This window comes from Nansenia antarctica (genome assembly GCF_963989245.1).
Source record: "Nansenia antarctica genome assembly, chromosome: 5".
Classification (NCBI taxonomy): Eukaryota; Metazoa; Chordata; class Actinopteri; order Argentiniformes; family Microstomatidae; genus Nansenia; species Nansenia antarctica.
The window spans coordinates 28,461,957-28,479,339 of record NC_137690.1 but is presented as its reverse complement, the minus strand read 5'-3'; the positions used below and the strand labels follow the sequence as shown (position 1 = coordinate 28,479,339).

The following is a 17,383-nucleotide window of genomic DNA, read 5'->3' as shown; positions in this document are numbered from 1 at the left end:
AGTAAAAATACAATAATAACACAATAGAAAATAAGCGTAAATAAGGCAATAAGGGTAAGATGAAGTGAGCATGTCTATGTCAATGTGTGTATGTTATTGTGTGTATGTGTGTGTGTGTGTGTGTGTATGTGTGTGTATGTGTGTGTGTGTGTGTGTGTGTGTGTGTGTGTGTGTGATAGGAGAGAGCGATGACTATGACTATGTGTGGTTGATGTGCAGACAGTCAGTGCACATTTTCTCACTCTAGGTGCAGGTAGAAGGTAGGTAGAAGGAGGTAGAAACTGAAGGGACGGTAGCGTCCTGAATGGCTGTTAGCTCGCCCCCCCCCAGTGATGGACTGAGCGGTCCTCCCCACCCTCTGCAGAGCCTGGCGGTCGAGTCGCTACAACCCTGCCGTACCAGGGGAGGACGCAGCCGGACAGGATGCTCTCGGCGGTGCATCTGTAGAGGTTGCTGAGGACCTGAGGGGCCCTGCTGAATGTCTTTTACTGCCTAAGGAAACACAGGTGCTGGTGCGCTGCCTTGATCACTGTGTCGTTCTGACGGGCCCATTTTAGGTCCTCAGTGACGTGGACCCAGAGGAACCTTCAAGCTGTTGACCTCACACACACACGCGCACACACACGCACATACACCACACGCACATACACCACACGCACGCACGTACGCACGTACGTACGCACGCACGCTCGCACGCACGCACGCACACACACACTACACACACACACACACACACACACCACACACACCACACGCAGGCACGCACGCACGCACCACACACACACCCCACACCCACACACCACACACCACACACATACACACACACAACACACACACACACACACACACACTTGTTCCTCCTGTGATCCATGATCATCTTCTTGGTTCTGTTGCTGTGGAGGGAGAGAGTGTTGTCCTGGCACCCCCCTACCAGAGCTCTCACCTCCTCCCTGCTGGCAGTCTGGTCCTTGTTGGTGATCAAGCGTACAACAGTGGTGTCATCAGGAAATGTTGATGATGGTATTGGAGTTGTGCGTGGGTGAACAGGGTTCACTGAACAGTGGGGGCGGTCCCCCCTGTTGAGAGTCAGTGTGGAGGAGGTGTCGCCTCCTGTCTTCACCACCTGGGTGCAGGGAGACGTGTTCACAGCCAGGCCCCTCAGCTTGGTGACAGGCTTGGAGGGAACGACGGTCAATGAAAAGCATTCTGGGAGGGGTAGTCCTATCGTCCAGGTGGGCAGTGGAAAGGCAACGGTTGTTCGTCTGTGGATCTATTTCAGAGGTAGGAAGATCGGAGTGGGTCCAGGGTGTCTGGTAGGGCCTAAAATTCATATGGAGGTATTTTCCGACTTTTGTGCGATACGTGATCCACATCCAGGATTTATTTTTTACCTGTTTCCCCAAAAAAGGGGACGTTAAACGTGTCACGCATCTTCAAAGCACGTTGGTCCGTTTTTCAACGATTTCGACTTTGGGTCTAAATAATGTATGTGCTTTTGTACATTGACATTGATATTATTGAACACCATGGATTTTCAACTTAAACGTGTACAGTTTTTGACTGGAGGGGGATTTAAGACTCACCAGATGAGTGTAGCGTAATAATGACTTAAGAACAGCCTTGGCATGAAAAATGCAATGAAACGGTAGAACTGATTTCAGTGTGTGTATGCCCTTGCTGGCTATGCTTGTCAGACAACCTGCTTTGTCTTGATCTCAATGAAACGACTCATTATTTCTAACAACTTCCAAGGTTCCCCATGCCTTTCAATACCAGAGTGAAACCTGAAAGGGGCATAAATCTTGCATTTCTTCATTTACATTTCATCACCTTTCTTTTCCCTCCTGCAATACGTACCGCCATCTTGAGAGGTTCGGTAACAGTGAATAGAGTCGGAGTGAGGAGGTCAGGAGCCTTGGCAACACAGCAGCATAACCAACCCAGCAACCTCTACATAAACCAGGGGGAGGTTGGGAAAACAACGAGATGAGCACAAAAAAACAAGACAATTAAAAGATAAACCCCTTCTCGATCCATTGTTTCTCCATTTGAGGAGCTCTTCAAAGACAGACACGTCTTTGATTGAATGATCCCCGGAGTGTGTGAAGGGTTTGACATCCGCAGTGCTACTTGTCGGCCACAGAGAGAATAATACAGAGAGGAGAAAGAGAGAAATATGGTGTATATATGACCAGTGGGGTCAGGAGACAGTGGTTCATTGAAATTGAGATCCCAGCCACAGCTTTCTCATTGCAGTGATGAGTGAGTGATACATGCAAGGACGGCTACAGTGTAAAAAATTAAAATAAAATGATACAGCCATTGTATAATTACCTTACCTAAGGCACAGGTCGCAGTTTCATTGGTTATAATAACATTATTTAGGACAAAGGGGACAAGGCGGCAGAGACAAATCTCTTCTATTCTTCTAAATAACAACAGCCTGAGACCAACCTGACACAACAAAATAGCCGGGGGCAAAACTACAATCCTCATTATTCTGACCCCTGTTCTGCTGCGAAAACATAGTAGCGCTACAATTAAGTTACCGTCTGAATGGAAATGATTTTCTCCTGCTCTTGTTTTGTTAAGAAAAACAAATTATATGAGCAAATAATGCAAAGTGAGGCAATTGTGCCTGTTACGCCTGTGGGCTAGTAAAAGGTTATTTTTCACCCGACATTTTCTTATGAAAATATTCAACATACTCCAGGCTATACACTGTGGAAACCCACAAATACTGAACTGCCTTGACCACTCCACAACGTGCAAATGCATTGTGTAGCTTTGGGTTATTGTGACCAAGGCCAACAGTGAATGACAAGCAGTGAGTGTCAGACAGACAAGCCTGTGTCTGTGTTGAGCTGTGTCCTAAGCAGGAGGAGGTGGTGTGTGTGTGTGCGTGTACGTGTGTGTGTGTGTGTGTGTGCATGTGCGTGTGCGTGTGTGTGTGCGTGTGTGTGTGTGTGTGTATGTGTGTGTGCGTGCGCTCGCGTGTGTGCGTGTGCACGCGTGTGTGTGTAGAGCGTGAGGCCAGGCCAGGTCAGCCCAGAGGCCATTTCCATGACTCTTCCCCTGATTGCCTCCCGTCCGCCCCTATTTTAGCATGTCCATCCAGATCAGCTGGTCGATACTACCCATGTCTAACGGGCCCTCTCGCCCTGTCGTTACCCCCTCCTGACTGACACGGCCCATGTGTCTTCACTGCTATTACATGCTGTAATTGTTTTTTTTCCTCCAGCCATCTCAGCAATATTCCCTTCAGGCTTGCTCCTGTCCCCTACTAGCACCGCAGTGACCATAAGCCCTGGATCAATCGCCACACTCTCCGCCCCCCCAAATAGCCTCTTACACTTAAGGCACATGCAATTCCACAGTCACATCACATAGGAGCTTTACTGAGGTCAGTAGGTGGGCGACACAGATTGAACAAGCAGCTTAGCAAAGAAGATGTTCCGAGATGAAAGGAGCCTAGGAGGCTGCTTACGTACCTCCCATTTGTTGTTCTGTGTTTTCCTCTTGAGTTGGATGTTCCAGTTCTCAGCATCCACCTCAGCACAGTGAGCTATGGTCATTGCCACCGGGCTGGAGAGGTCCAGGCCTGGCGGGCCGTACGTAACCTCCGGGCCCAGTAGAATCTCACAACCTTCCTCTGCTTGGACACTGAAAAAGAGATGGGCATAGTAAACTGTAGCTGCCGCCAAAATGTTCTGTCATTGACAAAATAGGGTATGGTCAAACATTATAGGCACATTCATCTCAGCTAAAGGTACTGCGAATACGCACTCACTGAACACTTTATTAGGAACACTAGGCTAATACTGGGTAGGGCCTCCCTTTGCTCTCAAAACAGCCTCAAATCTTGGTGCCGTTGATTCCACAAGATGTTGGAAACATTCCTTTGAGATTCTGGTCCATGATGACATGATTGCGTCACGCAATTCCTGCAGATTTTTCAGGTGCACACTGTGAATCTCCACTTCTACCACATCCCAAAGATGTTCTATTGGATTCAGATCCGGTGCCTGGGAAGGCCACTAAAGAACACTGAACCCATTGTCATGTTCATGAAACCAGTTTGGAGACGACTTTTGCTTTGTGACATGGTGCATTATCATGCTGGAAGTAGCCATTAGAAGATGGGTACATTGTGGCCATGAATCCCATTGCTTTGTGACATGCACTCAAATAGGCTGTGGTATTCAAATGATGATTGATTGGTATTAACAGAGCCCAAAGTGTGCCAAGAAAACCTTCCCCACACCATTACACCACCCTCACCAGCTTGCACTGTTGACACAAGGCAGGTTGGGTCCATGGATGTCCACAGGTGTTCCTAATGAAGCGTTAAGTCTATGCATGTGCGTAGATATGCAGCGGATGTCCTGTTCAACCTTCTTGTTTCCTTATGTCCATTATGTACCATCCATACAAATGTGCTTGCCATATGTTGAATTAGAAGACATCCTTTCTTTCCATAATCATCTTTTGACATAGAACAGTAGAACCATTATGGAGGAAGGACAGGTTTCAGATGTGGTACCAGGCAGTGTGGTGGATGGTGCAGAACTAATAAGCCTATTTTAAGGAGATCCGTGTGTTGGATACTCCATGACTTTGCATATTCATCAGCCTGTTTATAATCTTAGAGTCATTATCTGTACTTTGGATCTCTCCTCGTGGTGGTGCTGCATGAAATGAAAGCAATTAATGAGGAAAAACTAATGAGGGCGGTGGACTGTCATGCAAATTAAAGACAGCAAAAACAGACAGCCTGCAGGTATTTAGTTCCTGGAATCACCGCTGAGTCGTTAAGTCTCAGCATACAATTTACCTTCAAATTGGACCGTGTTCATTAAAAAGGGCTGACAATAAATAGTATGTGCATGTTGCCTGAGGAGTTGCGTGGCGGCTTTTCGAAAAAGGGCAAGGGGGATCAAGGCACAGCATCAAGACGCCTTCGCAAAGCTCTCTAAGCTCGTATCAGTCATCGCAGATCACAGATCTGAGAGCTGTGATTTGTCAAGATTTCCTCCTCTGAATAAAAAGCGACTCCTATGCTGCTCCTGGAGTGAGACGTGAAGTTCACCGCTTTTTAAGGTAGGCGACTTTTAAACACACTGACAGGGAAATATTGTGTTTTGAAAAAAATAAAAAAAATAAAGGAAATACAAACATCAATACAGAAAAAAGGCTACAAATAAAAATAAACAGACAAAAACATATTGTGCCTCATTAAAACGTGTCCTATTTCAGTAGGGTTTAAAAATCGAGGGCTGTCTAATAATGCTTTGGATGTTTCATGATTCACAGTCCCCAGACAACATATCTGCAGTGAGTCAAACCCCTCTCAGCAGTCTGTCTGATCTATAGTACATCGCTGATTACAATAACTATTTAAATGGAGCAATCTGTCAGTGTCAAGTGTCTTATTTGTGCCTCCCACTAATCATAAAATTCAAGAAAGTTGGAGCCTCTCTTTATCTTCACAGACACGTTATTTAAGATATTCCCCTGCAACTGAAATGCTTATCTGCATCAAGTATGCTTCTTTGACAACCTGACTCTTGAAGCTCAGTGGCTGGGAACATCTTAATGATTCAGTAAAAGCGTGCCATTGATATGCAGACACAACAGAGTATACACTATATACACTATATACAGTGGGGGAAAGTGGGTATTCAACACATTAACCATTTTGGAATTCAACATATTTCTATTGCAGCTATTCACATGAAATGTAGACCAAACATTGGTATTAACTCAATAAATCTGCACAGCTAAAGAAACTGTAACACTCCAATCCATAAAAAAAGTTCCACCAATACTATGTGAAGAGAAACAGCCCCATAGCATGACGCTTCCACCTCTGAACTTCAGGTAGGTGTGGTATTTTTAGGATCATATTTAGAGCCGTTTCTCCTCCAAACATGGCTTGTTGTTTTGTTGCAGAAAAGTTCTGTCTGTGTTCTGTCTCGTCTGACCAGACTACATTCTCCCAGTGATCTACAGGCTTCTCCAAATGTTCTGTCGCAAACTTCAAACGAGCTTCAACGTGCCTTTTCTTCAGTAATGGAGTCTTCCAGAGGGATCGTGAATGGTGACTGTGGTGGTGGAGTGCATTGCCTATTGTTTTCTTTATGACAACTGCACTGTGCGTGGCCGGTTGATGGTCGAGTGATGTTCCTTCCACTTGTGGATAATGGCTCCAACGGTGCTTACAGGAACATTTAGGAGTTGAGAAATCCGCCGATAACCTGCGCCATTACTACGCTGCTCAACAATCTTGTTGCAAAGGTTTTGGGAGAGCTCTTTGCCTCTACCCATCATGAGCTGTTTCTTGCAGGAAAGCTTGGTGACAAATGATTTGTTTACTTGCATTCAGAGGTGGGAAACAACTTTTTCAAAGAGTGGAAGTACTTACCCACCAACATGCACTAACCCAGCTGATTCTAATTAGCACAGGTAGGAGAGCTCTTTAGTGGCATAAGACACTTTTTTTTTACTGTGTTAAATACTTTTTTTCCTGTGTCATTCCACTTTATTGCACATAGCTTTTTTATGGATTGGAATGTTACAATTTCTTTAGCTGTGCAGTTTTATTGAGTTAATACCAACGTCTGTATACAACTATAACACCTCTCACTAGCTTTGTGGCAGCATCTGTTAGGCTATTAAATGAGAACGGCTGCACTCATTAGAACCTGCCTGTTACTATTCACTGCAGGCCTATGCACTTTACTACAGTGAATTGATGTAAATGTGTAAATGTTAACTATGTATTTTGCAAAGTAATGTACTTGTATGTCTTGTTCATGTACTGGCATGTGCTGATTATGATTATTATGATTATGATTATTTCATATTTATGTGTCTGACAGAAAAGTTCCTTCAGAAAAAATAAATAAAGTAATTCTGATCTACTCTAATTCTCAGACGATGCAGCTGCTGCCTCCACCCACAGCCATACTGCCCCTCCTTCACTAGGCATGATTCCCATGAGAACCCACTGCTCTCAGTCAATCACTCACTCGTTCAACAGTAGTCATGCTTCGGAACGGTCCAGAGAGAGCTCTGATTATCCCTGAGGCAACAGAGAAGAGAAGCCTGATCACATATTTAATGTGAAGAGTATTCTCCGAGGAGCAGATTACCTGAGCTTTTAAGTGGCCCACCACTCCACGTCAGTGAGTCCAGCGGCACCTAAAGGAAGTGCTTCTGGCTCTCATCCTCTTTTTCAATTCCACTTGTCATCATCATGAAGGGTTCCTGTACGCCTACCTCCCCAGGAACTAGATGAGGTGCATTATTCAAAGTGAATGATGACTCACTCCTCCGGGGACCCCTCCGAGCCGTGCAAAGTGGCGTATCGGGCCACTGGAGAGAGGCAGCAGGCTTAATAAATGCACACATTAACATGCTCCATTAGCTTCACCTTTATTTGCTTGTACTCTCACACCTGTCTGTCTGACTGTGTTTTTGTCAATTATTAAGGCGATGCTGCAGATGTCCTGCACAGAGCCTGGCTGCATTAATCAGTTTGCTACGGCTACTAACGCTCGCCTTGACTCCTAGTCCCTGGGCCGCTGTGCACCACATTGGTCTGGAGTGTCGACCAGGCAGGGCTAAAGTTGCTTTGGAGTTACTTTTTTGCTCATGTGTCTTCGGACTTCAGTGACACAGTGAAGTGGAAAATAGTGATTCCTTTAGCCGAGTCTGTGAATGACTTATTGAATCATGAAGATTCTACTCACTGGATCTCAAGAGAATGCTACTGTATGTTGAGATCATAGGCGATAACCCTAGCCTGTGTTAAAGAAGAAAATCCCACCCTTAAGGACATGTGACCCGAGGGTTTACAAAACGGTTATAGTTAGTACCAAAAAAGATGTCACTGTATCCTTTTTGGTGCCATGTAGAAACCATTTGGGTTCCATGTCAAACAGAGTTGAACCTTTCCACAGAGGGGTCTACATTAGACCCAGAAGTGTTCGACATGGAACCCCAAAGGTTTCTTCAAAGGGCTCTTCCAAAAGGAAGTACCCTTTTTCCAACCCTTTTTCTCTAAGAGTGTAGGAGAGCTCACACATCTTTTTAGCAAGACAGCTAGAATAAACCACCAGTCCCTGTGGGGTGCTTGTGGAGTTATGTCATCCTCAAGGGGGACAGGAGCAAAGTCTGTGACTGTGTGTGTACACCACCTAGCTGCTTTAGAGAGAACACTTGGCACTCCAATAAAACACATCCATAACTTTAAATTCACCACTACCAAGATAGGAGGCTAGTTCAGAAAACAGATCGCCTTGAAGTAAAGTCCAGATGCTACATAACAGTCCAGACAAGACATTAGACATAATATATTTGGCCTGTTTTCAGTCTACACTACTTCAATACAGTACTGTTTTTCTTCAAATCAACTCTAATGACTCACTGCCTGCAATGTGAAAGCTGCACAGAGTCTGCCCTAATGTTAAAAGCATTGTCATACATCACAAAACTATCATCAAAGCTCAGGGCAGCGGGAAACAACATCTCCGGCCTAACAAAAACCAACAGTCAGCAAGATACTTTTCTTGAACCTTTGACAGACTTAAAAAAAAAAAAAAAAAAAAAAAAAAAAAAAGGGAAAATAAGCTTGAATGAAATTCTATTACGGCATTGAGGAAGTCTGTTGGAAGAGGATTGTTTGAAGAAAGGAACCAATTCTCTGCCAGGCCCCCTCTGGCTTGAGAGGATAGACAGTTGATTGACAGCTCTCAGGGTGACAAGCCCACGAACCACAGGAAGAGATGTGTGGAGGAGTAAACACTCTTAGTGGTTTCAGAGCGCTTTTGGTTTCAACTGAAATCAGTTAATTTCACCCCGGGTGCACTCGGGCGGTCTCAGAACACACCGTTAGTCATACAGAGTGGAGGAAAGGATTACTCTGGCCTGTGGACGTTCTACTAGCATTTTACTCCTAGGCTGCATGCATTTGAAGTATTTCACAGATAAATCCATTCCTCTAGCAATGGCAAAAATTACATTTCTAAGGACATGACAAAGCAGCTCTGCTGTATACTGTATTTCACTCAGTTCTGCTGACGGTATGGAGCATAGACAATGAGCCCAGCTTCTGTCATAAGGTTTTTTTTATGAATGAATCTGAGCCAATTTGGGTCCTTTCCAATTCTTTGGCGTTTCACGTGTTTTCCTTCCCTGACTTTGTTCACATGGTGTTGTGAATGCTTGGTGACAGTTCCCAGGGCTGGAGCCCCACGGGTCTCCCCTGCACAGGAAAAGCCAGAGGGCCCTGGAGAGAAGCACAGTCCATCATAGGGTCTTTACCTTCCCCTGATAGGAATGCATAATGGTCGCACTGTCAAGATGAAAGGGCCTCCAGAGCCTCCCAACCATCCATACTGTATATTCCATCTGTGTGCTGCATTCATCACAGGCGAACTGGGCAGTGGGCAGTGTGTACCGGTAGTGTTGTTGACAAGCTGAACCTTTAGCTAGCTTTTTCTATGCGTTTCGGCCTTTTGTCCACACGCAAGCGACGTTTTAGGTCACTGAAAACTGACCTTTTTGGAAAACTCCTTCCAGGATGAAGATAGTCAGAAGCTCCATTTTCAGTGTTGACGTGGAGACAGGTAAAACAGAGTTTTTGGCTTTGTGACATCAGAGTGTGCGCTGTTATGTCCTTTGTTTACATCATCCAGAAGCGACGTTTCGCTATGCTGTGTTGTTGTTGTATTCGCTGCTCAAGAAGAAGCCCAATCAATGCACATGCTCCTAATGTTCTTCTGTGGTGTTTGACATAATGTTTTATCGCCACCTACTGGCCTGGCATGCGTGAGCCTTTAAAATCGTTTTTACGTTCTCTTGTGGACGGACTTTTTTTGAACAAAGGAAGAAAAATCCTGTCTTCAAAAATATGTGTATGTGTGGACTAGGCCTAAATAAAGGAGACACACACACACACACACACACACCAGGGTTCCTGCAGGTTTCAACAAGTTAAATGTAAGACTTTTTAAGACCACTTTTAATAGAGTTTATTACCTATTTCATGGCCATACTGACAAAAAAGTACGACAAAAACTTAGTATTCAGTCCCTGAATTCCTTCGAAAGTAAATGTAGGCCTATGTGTGTGTGTGTGTGTGTGTGTGTATGTGTGTGTGTGTGTGTGTGTGTGTGTGTGTGTGTGTGAGAGAGTCAAGAGCTATCTTCTTAGTTCTGCGCCCTTGGCCACAATCTCCTTTTCAATGATCTCAAGCTCAGACAACTTCTCCTTGCGGCCCCTCCTCAGAATATTTGACTTGGAGATGAGCTCGGCCATCTTGCTGCCAGCCTTGCCCTCAGCCTCTTCGAACGGCTGTTGTTTACTTTAGAGACGAGGCCATGGTTGCTGTTGTAGGACTAGCATTTAGCTACAGTATTTAGAGCCACAGCACCTCAGCTTTTAGGGTTGACGTTGACGCTGCATTAGACTGAGGCGCACTGGCTAACGCTATTCAGGGCTGCCAAGTCTCACGCAATCACCGTGAGACTCACGCATTTCAACCAGTTCTCACGCTCTCACGCCGCATCTCTATTTCTCACGGCGAGAAATAACTTTTTTTACGGGACTTTTATTTTTGAAATTCTTTGAAAGAAAGCTACCGGACATGAGTTCCGTCGCATCTTTCTGCACGCGCGTTAACTTGAGTCTGCAATCGAAGCAGCAGGCGAGCGCTGATGGAAGAACCTGTGTTTGCTGCTGACCAAGGGGCTGAGTCCTGTTGATAGGGCCACTTTTTCTTTTAGAGTCTGTAGGCTACTGTATTTGTTTATTAAGATTTCATAAATATGATATATTGTCTGAATTTTTTTCTTGTTTTATAAAATGTTATTATTTATTATTTTCATTTATTGTGCTGGTTTATTATGAACAACATGTAAAATTGCAGGAAACAAGCACAAATAATTGGGTGGGAGAGAGGGGCCGCCGCTACCAAAACGTGCACAGTTTTGGGTCGCTCCACCGCCAAAATATCTCACTCCAAACTTTTGGTGAAACTTGGCAGCCCTGCTATGCTAACGCTACATTAGCGCTACACTTGATGGTCTCGAAGCAGGGGCGAAGACGGAAGAGATGGCAGGCATTTGTTGTTGGTTTTTCACTTGGATCTTGTGTTGATCTGACTGACCACGCGATCCTAAAGTCTTTACCCCCAATGTTCCTAGTTTAACGGTTTGCTATCTGGGTGCTCTCCGATAGGTTCTCACTGGGGGCTGCAACGTTAGTGATTATTGGATCCATGTTGATTTATTTTCATACACATTTTTTGGGGTGGGTAACAGATCATTTTCCCCAAACACATTAAAACGTGATACAGAGAAGTTATCGCCACATAGATGTAACTTCCTAATCCAATACATTTTAAAACCTATCAACATCATATTTAAGACCTTCTAAGGCCCCAAATTCAGATCATTAAATGTAGACCCTGCGGGAACCCTGACAAACACACACACACACACACACACACACACACACACATCCACCCAGACACCCACATACACACACACACACAAAAAGAGCCTGCTCCACACTTTCTCGGTTGCGCATGAAAGATCAAAGCTAAGAATAGCACCTTCGAGGCTTGTGTGGAAATTATCACCCTGATTTTGACACCTAAAAGATTCCTGTGGAGAGTGCAAGATGGGCTGTGGGGGCGCTCACTGGCGCCCATCTGTCAGAGCACCACAGTGCAGTACAGAGTGGGAGAGAGAAGGGCGCTGAGAGGGACAGGAACCGAGAGGGTCACTGAGGTGCATTCTGAGCAGAACAGAGTCTGTCTGTTTTGGAGTCCTTGTTCATTTTTAAACGTCAAAAACCATCTCATAAGCACCTGGAGGTAAACACACGAGTGCACAGTAACGTTTTTTTTTACAGCCTTTCACCCTGGTACTGTACTTACCCGCCTGGTTTCTACCGTATCTACTAAGAAACTATGTGGTAACATTGCTGTCTGGTACTGACAGTACGGTACCTTAAATAATTGCAACCCAACTGGTAACTTCTGGAGGTAAACACACGAGTGCACAGTAAAACATTTTTTACAGCCTTTCACCCTGGTATTGTACCCGCCTGGTTTGTACCGTATCTACTAAGAAACTATGTGGTAACGTTGCCGTCTGGTACTTTGCCGCCTTAAATAATTGCAACCCAACTGGTAACTTCTGTACCTGGTATCAAATGATACATGTTACTGTGTATGCTTTGGTCCTCGTGTCGGGATCCGATGTAATGATCTGACTTTTCTTTCGAAAAATGTGAATACATTTCTGCGTTGTTGAAAATCAGTGACACGTCGCTGGTCAACTAACACAGCTTGTTTTGTGAGCCTGCTAACAATGTAAAGTAGTGTTATAGTTAACTAGGTAGCAGTAAAGATTACTCACCCAATCCATTGCGTTGCAGTATTTTGGCTAGCGAGTTTTGTGTTGTGATTCTCAACAACGTTGAAACATAGTTCTGTGTTTCAGAGGAAAATCTGGACATTTTGATTGGTTGCCGGCATGCGGACCAAATGATCGGACTGTGTCACATAGGTGTCAATTATCTCAAAGAAACCAAATTGTTATTCATTTACTGCTTTTTACTTCAGTATGTATTTCTCAAGAAAGTTCCTGGTACATGCCGTAAAGCATACTGACTGCATTTAGGGGAACAAGTGAACTCAATTTGCAGCAGACACCATAAAAGGGCTGCAATGATACATGTTCCACCAATTTCCCTCAATCTTACCTCGGTAATTAGGTCACAAAGGACACACTGCAAGCAAGGAACAATAATCTATCCGATGTGCAATAGAATAGTAAGGATGGCAGAGACGGGTTTTACAGGGTTTAACTGATTAGAACGGTTAGGATAGGAAATATAGACAGACAGACAGACAGACAGATAGACAGATAGACAGATAGACAGATAGATAGATAGATAGACAGACAGATAGACAGATAGAGATGACAAATAGAAGACTGGCAGACAGACAGACAGACAGGCAGACAGGCAGGCAGGCAGGCAGACAGACAGAGATGACAAAGGATTGGAAGACTGGCAGACAGACAGGCAGACAGACAGACGGACGGACGGACAGACAGACAGACAGACACACAGACACACAGATGGCCTGAATGACATGGTGATGAGCTGGTCTCACCTGGCCTCTCCTTGGTTGATCACCATGTACATTTCCCACGAAGTGTCGTCAGCGATGGCACCATGGGGCACCAACAGGCTGACCCCTGCAAAACATCAAACATCAGAAACATCAACTCGCAGTAGATCTCACAACAACCGTAAGGAACTGGAAAGAAGAACAAGAAATACGATCGCTCCTGTGCTTGTAGTATTTTCAAGTATGAAAAGATATGGCACAACACAAAACATTCCATGGCACTCACTTTTGTGGAAAAAAACGTTTACATAAGAACCTTGGGTCTAGGTATATGGAACAATTGACCTCTTCCATTTCGTTCTACTTGGTTTTCCTCCTCCCTTTTCTACAACTGTACTTTAACGATTGTTGCCTTACTCCCCACGTTGCTTTTGATGATTTGTTTTACAGCCAATTATATCATGTTATGATGCATATCATATCACTATTCGGTTGTTAAGTCTGACGTCACGCGTGACGTTTAGCAATTTTCGGGTCCAAATAAAAAAGTCCCCGCACCAGAATACCAGTGTACTAAAGCGGTAGAATGACAGTTCAATCGTTTTTTAGACTCGGATCTATTCATACAACAAGAGACACGGCACTTTCCCGTTTTCCCCATATTGTCAGCGTCTTTGAGCCTCGGAAAGCGCTATACAAATATAATGAATTATTATTATTACTGCAGCATTTCGAAGAGAGCGCCTCAGCCAACGTTGGACCTGGAAACACGTCACAACTTAACAACCGAATAATATTACCAGCCTACTTCCATGTACAGTGCCCTGCGTATGTAATGGGACAGTGAAGCATGTTTTCTTCTTTTGGCTCTGTACTCCAAAAGTTTGGATTTGAAATCAAACAATTACATTACATGTGATGGTATAGTGTACATATTGGTTTCTCCATTTAGGAATGACAACACCTTCTCTACATAGTCCCCCTATTTTAGGGCACCATGGGCCCTATTATCCACTTCATAAGTCTTAAGCAATAAGACGAGGCGGTAGATCTAAACTTAAGACGTGGAGGTGTGGTCAAGGCCACTTTGCTATTATGCGTGCGGTAGTGGGCGCCTAAAACCCGGCGCTAAGCAAAGAAATTAGTCATGGGTGTGTTTTGGGCGTCTTCTCAATCAACCCAATCAGCGTGCCAGGTGCCATTCCCTTTAAGAACCGGCTGCGTTGAGTCATTAGCGCTATGCTATTATGGAAGTCCTAAGAAGGAGGTCAGCGCGCTTCTCTGCAGAAGAAAGTAACAAGCTCGTGCATGATTATTTTCTGAATAAACACGGCAATACCTCCGCTTGTGAGAAGTATTACAGAGGGGTCGCTGGAAGACTGCAGGAATGACAGATGTTGATGTCATTATATTACGCACGGCATGCTCGTACTGTATGTGCACAGTATGCGGAGGCAACATACTGTACAGCGCTGGCCTCTCCCTTCTGAAATAAAGCATTTATAATGTGACCGTAATTGACGTCTTGCCGTGGAGCCACGTGCGTGTTCATGTGTGCCCACATGCATGCGCAAACCGCGGAGGCGCGCTCGTGTTTCAAAACGTGCATGAAGTCTAAACTTAAGAACTTTTCAAACCACTTCTTAGCGCTAGGAGCAAAGTCAGATCGCATAATAGCAGGGGCGCCTAGTGCACTTCATTAACATATGAACACTCCCACAATGAGCAATATATGCACGGGAGTTTTACGTCTTATGTGTGGGCGCCTATCGACACCTGCATAATAGCAGTAGCGCGTATGAAGCGCATAATAAGGGTGGCGGTAGGTCTTAACCTGGCGGTGCGTCTTAATTAAGACTTAAGACGGCAAGTTAAGAAGTGCATAATAGGTAGGGCCCCATAAGTCATAGGACAGATTAATATATTGTCCAAATTAAGCACTCATGTTTAGTATTTGGCTGACTACTCTTGTATATGTATACAATAACTGCCTGACGTCTGCAACCCACTGACCCCACCAGACGCTGGGTATCTCCTCTGGTGATGCTCTACCAGATCTGTACTGCAGCCATCTTCAGTTTGTTAGGAGGTTTTGAGGTCTTTTGCCTAAAATGTTTTCATCAGGAAATGAAATACATATTAGACTTACCTAAGTCAACAGTCTGTAACATCATAAAAAAACAAAGAAAGCACTGGTGAAGTCAGCAATTGCAAACAGGCTCATAGGCCAAGGAAGACTTTTACAGTGGATGACTGAAGATTGCTCACCATTATTAAGAAAGAAAAAAAAGAAACTGTTCTTCCACTGATCAGGAACACTCTCCAGGAGGTAGGAGTGAATGTGTCACACACTACCATCCTCAGAATATGTCACCAGCTGAACTACAGAGACTTCACTGCAAGTTGCAAACCATTAGTTATTCTCCAAAAAGGATGGTAAAAAGGACTGCTAAATAAAGTGCTTAAAAAGCCTGCAGAGGTCTGGAAAACAATGTTTTTGACAGACAAGACGGATGTAATCATGTATCGAAGTGATTTTGAAAGGAAAGTTTGGAGAAAAAAGGATCTGTCCAAGATTTACAGCATACCACCTCATCTGTGAAACATGGTGGGGGGGGGTGCTATGAATTGGGCATGTATACCGTAGCTGCCGCAAGAACTGGCTAACTTGGTCTTAATTGATGATGTTACTGCTGACTGTAGTAGAAGAATGTATTCTGAAGAAACAGAAACATCTTGTCTGCTCATCATAGAGGAAGACAATGACCCCAAACATACTGCCATAGCAACTAGGGAGTTTTTTTAGAGCCAAGAAGAGGAAAGTTCTTGACTGGCCAAGTCAATCTTCAGATATAAATCCAGTTGAACATGCATTTCATTTTAGGCAAAAAGACATCAAAACAAACAACATCTCAAGATGGCTGCAGTAGGGGCCTGGCAGAGCATCACCAGAGAAGATACCCAGCGTCTGGTCAATGGGTTGCAGACTGGAGGCAGTTAGTGCATTCAAAGGATTATCAACCAAATACTAAACAACAGTAAACAAAGTGCTTTATTTGGACATGACATGACTTTTGGAGCTCTGAAATAGGGGGAGTATGTTTGAAAATGTTACTTTCTAAATGGTGAATAGGAAAATAGACACATTGAATTAAAGCTGAGAATCTCTACTTTGACCCCATATTAATTATTGCTTAACTGTTGGGAGTATAGAGCTAAAAGAAGACAACATGCTTCCTCTTTCCAATACTTATGGAGGGCACTGTACTGTATATAGAACATTTTGCCCTGCCATCTCCTACTCTCAGGTAACCAGTTAGCTTTCATTAAACCAACACCTGTCACCCTGTCAGACACGGTTCTGGTGATGGCTGCCGAAGAGTCCCCCAGGACCTCTAAATCATCATCACCGTCACTAAGCACAAACATAGTCCCAGAGGACTTCACATCGCATGCAAATCCTGATCACCAGTTCACATGCCACAGGAGACTGATGGATGTACACAATTAAATCAAGTATTCAAAGTTGTTCTTGATGTTATACGGCGTATATGGTTGTCTGGGTTTGTTGATTTGTACGACGGTGTCTAACGCTACGAGCGCCAACGTGTGTTTCCAGGTTTTACATTTTATTTGGAATCATTGAAATAACCTTGTCACTGTGAAAGACACATCCCCTTCCCTCCTTCCCTGACTTTTCCTCAATAATATTTTTTTAGCGTTCAAAATCACTCTAGAAACAATCCTTGCCCAGCCCCATTTGATACTTGTTGCATGCCTGACGTGAAACAAAGAGGTATGTTTTCAAATATCGTTATGATTGAGGTTGTTAGCAACATGCTTACTTCTAGTATTTTGTGACCAGTTGTTAAAATAGATATATTTTTAATAATACTACACAACCTGAGCAGTTACTGGGATGATGGGGAATGCAGAATAATTCTGTGGGCTTCTGTAGGTTTCTCCAGGGACGCTCCTCGCTTTTAGCAATGTGTTTTCAACCCACCAATTTGAGGAAAATTGTGTAATTATGTGAATTATGGGCAATCGAATCTGTTAAAAGGACCAGGGAAGCAGAGTACCAGGGAGGCAGAACAAGCCAGGAACATGCATTTGTTGATAAACTGTTGAGATTTGAATCGATTGAATTGAAATAATTGTGTCATTTTGGGGATACTTGGCGAAAGACTAACTACTGTATTTCAATGTGCAGTAACACATGAAAGGAAAGCT

At 44.1% G+C, this 17,383-nt stretch overlaps 1 protein-coding gene across 1 annotated transcript in view; it reads right to left on the bottom strand.

The window, feature by feature from the left end:
* Positions 1 to 17,383, bottom strand: part of unc5db (unc-5 netrin receptor Db) — a gene marked incomplete at both ends in the record, with an annotated part of 140,883 nt that overhangs the window by 6,941 nt on the left and 116,559 nt on the right. The window contains 2 exons of the mRNA XM_080530556.1: positions 3,492 to 3,663; positions 13,193 to 13,277. Coding sequence (XP_080386682.1) covers positions 3,492 to 3,663; positions 13,193 to 13,277 — 257 coding nt within the window. The remainder of the gene's footprint in view (positions 1 to 3,491; positions 3,664 to 13,192; positions 13,278 to 17,383) is intronic.